Below are 5,408 nucleotides of genomic sequence, written 5' to 3'. Positions count from 1 at the left end.
CTGGGAAAAACAACAACAAAAAAACTGGATGATTCCAACCAACCAAATTAGTCAGAGAACACAATTCTATCTTCCAGCTAGATTCATAAACCCTACCCATCTTCTCCTACAAATAAGGATCCCATGTTAAAATAGCCATTTTGCACAGGAGGACACAAGAGCATGGAAAGAGACGTGCTCAAAATCAGGTAGTTTTGGGGTATCCTCATTGCCCTCCTTCTGCCACACACTACTTGTCACCTCCAGCCCTTAACTCATGTTCTCCTGACCAGAAGTGCTCTGCCTAGCCAAATTCCCCTTTACCATTCATCCTCTGAGGTCCAGCTCCAACAGTACTGTGAGCATTATCAGTCTGCTATCGTAACTGATACAACACCTTCAAGCTGTCCAGGTGTTCTATCCACACTTATAATCTGAGCCCTACAATAACCCTGGGAGGTAGGGACTCCACAGGTTGTACCCCTCCAGCTGGGGCTCAGGATGTTTAGGTTACCTGCCTATGGTGAGAACTACCAGGCTGGTCATTTTTTGTTCATCAGGTCACACTGCTGACTATCGGAAGCCTCATTCACTCTATCGTCTTCCAAATTCTTGTAGCATTTTTATTAGAGAGCACACGAATTAGCACTTTAGCTATCGACATGGAATTAAGGAATTTTTCTACCTGGAACGTACAGATGTGGAAGCTGAGGCCCCAGGTAGTCATGAAACTAGGTTGAGGCAGAGCTGGGACCTTGGTCGGTGATTCTTATTCTCCCAATTATGTTTTCTATTGTTTCATATTTTCTAATTTTCCTCAACAAGGCTATTAGTTCCTCAAGAGAAGGGACCATGTTATACACCCTTTCATAGGATACTACTCACAATGCCTTGCTCAGAGCTAAGCAAATAGCAAATCAAAAAATGCATTTGCATTGATGAATGTAGTTAATCAGTTTCAGCATATGGATGGAAATGAACCTTCTTGTCTACTGTACTTATTACTAAACCAGGCAGCTCCCCTTGCATAAAGCCCATGAGTTGGAGGGGGTGGGGCACATTCCAATGAAAAATGAGACTTGTCTTACCAGCTGAGACTTGGACAGGACTCCTGGCTCCTCTGATGGTCGCTTCATCACTGTCACCATCTTCCACTGCTTCTTCACCATGCCACATGTCCTGCTCCTGCTCCTCAGGGTCAGCATCAGTGCCTGCCTGCCCGGGCTGGGCAGCCTCCTCCTTCAGGATGCTGATAGCTGCTACAGCTGTGGGCGCATTCACCAGGGCATCCATCTCGTCATAGAAAGCACAGGTGTCGGGGGCGCGGCTGTTCCCTGCCCTCCTGTAGCTGGTCTGCAGGCTGTTGAACTTTGTCCGGCACTGCTCCAGCGTCCTCAGGAAGCCCCTCTCACGCAGGCGCTCAGCAATGGCCTGGTACACCTGCCGGTTGGGGTGGCGAGTCTGGAGCTTTTCATAAAACTGAGATTCACTGAGGATTGCCAGAAAAGCCTTGGTTTCCTCATAGCCCCAGTGCACACCTGACACAGGAAGAAAGAAATTAAAGCTGTCATGATGGGGTTCCGTACAAGACTGAAATTTTCCATAGTGCTCAGGACCCTTTAGTTCTCCCTGTGTTTTGGTTATCTCTCTGTGCCTGACCCACCCTCTTGAGTGGGAAGCTCCATGGAGGCAAACAAGGACCTTGTCTTACTTATCTCAGCCTCCCCAGGAGCCCTGACTAGAGGGAACCTTGCACAGCAGGGATTCAATTCATACTTGATGAATAAACCATTGATTAAATGACTCCAGTAACAGCGTCTACAGAGGACCCAAGTGCTACCAGGTAAGCGGGGCTTTGGGCACATGACTCATGTCTCATCATGTTGTTCTACAGATTGAAAGATGAAGAGTCCAAAGGACATTCCTTGCCTGGCCCACAATAAGTACGTGTTGAGTAGCTGCCCCAAGCTCTGTGTCCATGAGAGGCTCCTCTGCCAATGGAAGCTGGCCAGTTCTTTACACTGGGAAGGAGCTGGAGGAACTAAGAGAAAGGGAGCATGTGGCTGCCATGCTCTGAATTCTCTAGGCCCTTTGAGGCATATCCCATTTTTTCCATGTTCTGTTTTTCCTTTTTATAGCTTACAATGATTTCTCCAAGGTAAAGATCTGCCACAGTGCCCAGTGGGAGTCCAGTTCTACAGGTCATCAGTGATAATGAGTCTTCCTCTGTGAAACCAGCTTTCCTATCAATAAGATTACACTACCTTTTGGAGGCAGACATTCCATAGTTTCACATTTCTCTGGGGTAAATGGAGGCACAGGGCTTGGGTTAAAAATTGGGTGGAGTTACCTGAAACAACAACTGTATGTTAAAGAAAAGTGGTCTAGGCAGAAACCCACACTTGGAGCCAAGGTGAGGAGACTCTACCGGCTCTCCGGGGGGGGGGGGGGTGCAGACTGCTGATGGGTAAATTATTCCAGCAAAGACTTAGTGAGCCCCTAGTACTCTTGGAGTAGCTCCAGCACCTGCAAGGATCCTGGCCCAGGTCCAAAGTGAATACCCTTTATTTTCCTGATGATGCTCTCTTTCCACCTTTGAGTCTAGGGTGGATCCAGGGAATTCTCAGTTTGCTCTAAAAACCCAGCCTTGGTAGAAGCATCACCCTAACACTGAGCCACCCTCAGGACTGGTACCATATTAAAAGGGACACCTGCTATGCTACTACTTCAGTTTCCACAGAGCAAGCGAAAATCAGGGGAGTGATAATAATAATGAATAATCATGATTATCCTAGGGGAGAGGAGCTCACTGGTCAGGTCTGCCTACAGAACTGAGGCCCTGATTTCCACCATGCTCTCACACCAGGAGTGCAGAGTCTCAGAGTAAGAAGAGACATCACAGGCCATCTAGCCCTACCTCTGCTTCAATAAGTCTTCTTTACCATGTATCTGACAAGTGATTATCTATTCTTTGCCTGAAGACCTCCAGGGAGGGGACTCTTAAGACCCCAAGGAGTAGCCTATTCTACTTTTGGAGAGCTCACTGACAGAAGTTTTTCCTTTTATCAAGCCTAAATCTGCCTCTTGGAAACTCTACCCATTGTTCCTGGTTCTGTCCTCTGGGACCACGCAGGGCAAATGTAATCCCTTTCACATATAACTGTCCTTTAAGGACTTAAAGAGACGTGTCATAATCCATCCAGTCTCGTCTTCTCTGTGCTAAATATACCCGGTTTCTTCAGTCAGTTCTCTAGGCCTTTCACTGGTCTGGCTGCCTTGCTCTGCATACATTCCACCTCATCAATGACCTTCCTTAAAGGTGGTGCCTGGAAATGAACATGACTCAAAATATGGTCCTGACAGTGGGACTTTTGCCATCCCAGTACCGGATACCATGCTCTCCTTAATTTGGGCTAAGAATGCATTAGTTCTCCTGGGTGACTTAACATGCTTTTTAGTCACATTTAACTCATAGCTCAAAGGAACTCTCAGATCTTTGTCAGATAAATGGCTATCTAGTCACTCATTCCTCATGTCATACATACTTAAGAAGCTGATTTTTGGAACCTACACATAAATTTACATTTGCCCTACTGGACTTTATGTTATTAGATTTGGCCTAATGTTCTAATCTATCAAGACCTTTCAATATCCTTTCATGCAGTCTGTTACCTATCTAGTCTCTGCTTTCTCTGGCACCTTTCTTATGGACTTCTAACACAGCTTCTCCTTAACTTTGTAAAGTTCCTCTGGGGGGTGTGAAAGGGCAATTCAGTTTGCAAGAGGATTAGAACCTCATGCCACTACTCTATGCCCTAGATCATCCTGCATTCCTTTTTAGAAGAGGTGCCCAGGCCTCATTACTAAAGAGTTCCTTACCTGTTCGACTCTGGAAAAGGGCTGTTGTCCTGGGACCTTTGGGCTCCTGGGTAAACACCTTGAGGCCTATTTCCTTCCTTTCACAGTCTTTGGCCATGGCCCCCTTTCCAGTATTCCCTTGTTCCCAATCGTCTGGCTCCTGCCCCTGGTAGTCTCCACCTGTCCTCCCTAGTGGACAGATTATCTTCTTCATAGGATAAGTTGGCTTAATGGCAGCCCGAGAATGCATCAGAGCTGCTATTTCTTTGTAGAAGGGACAGGTCCCTGGGGGATGGCTGGTTCTTGCTTTTCGGTAGCTGGTCTGGAGGTTTTTGAATCTGTACCGACACTGCTCCAGAGTCCGGAGGAAGCCGTGTTCTTGCAGTCGCTCGGCGATGGCACGGTAAACTTGGCTGTTTCTGTGACAGGTCCGAAGTTTTTCAGAAAATGAAGTCTCACTGAGAATTGCCAGAAAGATCTTGGTTTCCTCATAGCCCCAATGTACACCTGCATACTTCTCATCCTCTGCACTGCCCAGCTCTTGGTCCCTCCAGCCTTTCATGCCCTTCTTTGCTGGAGCCTGATACGGTTTTCCTTGATCCTCACCAGGGTATGAATCTTTGCTGTTCTCTCCTTCCTCAGATCTATGGAGATCTGAGTCCCATGAGCCTTTTCCTGACTTCTCTTGGTGGGCCACTTTGGATTTGGGATCTGGAGAGGCCAACGGAGGAGAAATAAATAGCAGACATAATAACTGGTATTGGTAACCAATTAAATAAAACAAACATCTACTAAGTGTCTACTATGCAAGGTTGCCTGTCCCAGAGACTATCTGGTATTTTTTAAAAAACTCAGTCCTAGTTGACTTAATAATTTAGAGAAAATGAAAAGATAACAGTCCGATGGTAGACAGAAACTCAGAACAATTTATACTCTGGACTGTGCAAAGACTGTGGCTTCCCTGGAGGAGAGCACGACAGATTCTGTTTGTATTGAGTCCCAAGAGCATTGAGAGGCCTGGGCCATGAGTTAGTGTAGAGGGGCTTTAGGAGTCTTCATTCCAAGGGCTTGTATCCCTCTCAAATTCCATCTATCCTTTAAGGTCCTTTGAAAGGCCTTTCAGCCTTGATCATTCCAACACTTAGCTCTCTCCCCCTCCCCCCAATCCTTCCCCAGCACTTACTGCTTGTGGGACACAGACTGGACTTCACCTGGCATTCAAGGCAGTCTACATGCTCTTTCCCAGGGCCTTATCTCACACTTCTCCCATTTATGTGCCCAATACACTGGATTCCTCCATGGAGATGGTCCAGTTCTCTCTCAGGCTGTTCCATCACTGTCTCCCACTACATGACCAGCCCACATCTTTTTCTGATCTTCTTCTGTTTCCTGGCTGGTAGCTTTCATATCATTCTTACATGCAAGACCATGCTTATTAATATGCATAACAGGTTGGATCCTAACATCACTTGATTTTTTGATTATTTTAGCTACCACTTAGAGTGCAAACATACTGCATGCCAGTGAGGGGCATAAGGCCTGAAAACTTCCATCAAACCAGGTCTTTTTAA

General features: G+C 46.4%; 1 protein-coding gene across 4 annotated transcripts in view; it reads right to left on the bottom strand.

The window, feature by feature from the left end:
• LOC138154228 (zinc finger and SCAN domain-containing protein 29-like) overlaps positions 1–5,408 on the bottom strand; it is a 29,595-nt gene that overhangs the window by 5,930 nt on the left and 18,257 nt on the right. For all 4 annotated transcript variants that reach the window (XM_069078799.1, XM_069078800.1, XM_069078802.1 and 1 more), the window contains exons 7-8: positions 3,859–4,548; positions 1,068–1,517 (exon numbers count right to left, since the gene is read on the bottom strand). In XM_069078799.1, coding sequence (XP_068934900.1) covers positions 1,068–1,517; positions 3,859–4,548 — 1,140 coding nt within the window. The remainder of the gene's footprint in view (positions 1–1,067; positions 1,518–3,858; positions 4,549–5,408) is intronic.

This window comes from Petaurus breviceps, unplaced genomic scaffold (assembly GCF_028583685.1).
Source record: "Petaurus breviceps papuanus isolate PSGF00001 unplaced genomic scaffold, PetGlider_PUasm1.0 91041, whole genome shotgun sequence".
In the NCBI taxonomy this organism is placed as follows: Eukaryota; Metazoa; Chordata; class Mammalia; order Diprotodontia; family Petauridae; genus Petaurus; species Petaurus breviceps.
The sequence above is the reverse complement of the archived record's forward strand: the minus strand, read 5'-3'. Positions and strand labels throughout refer to the sequence as shown.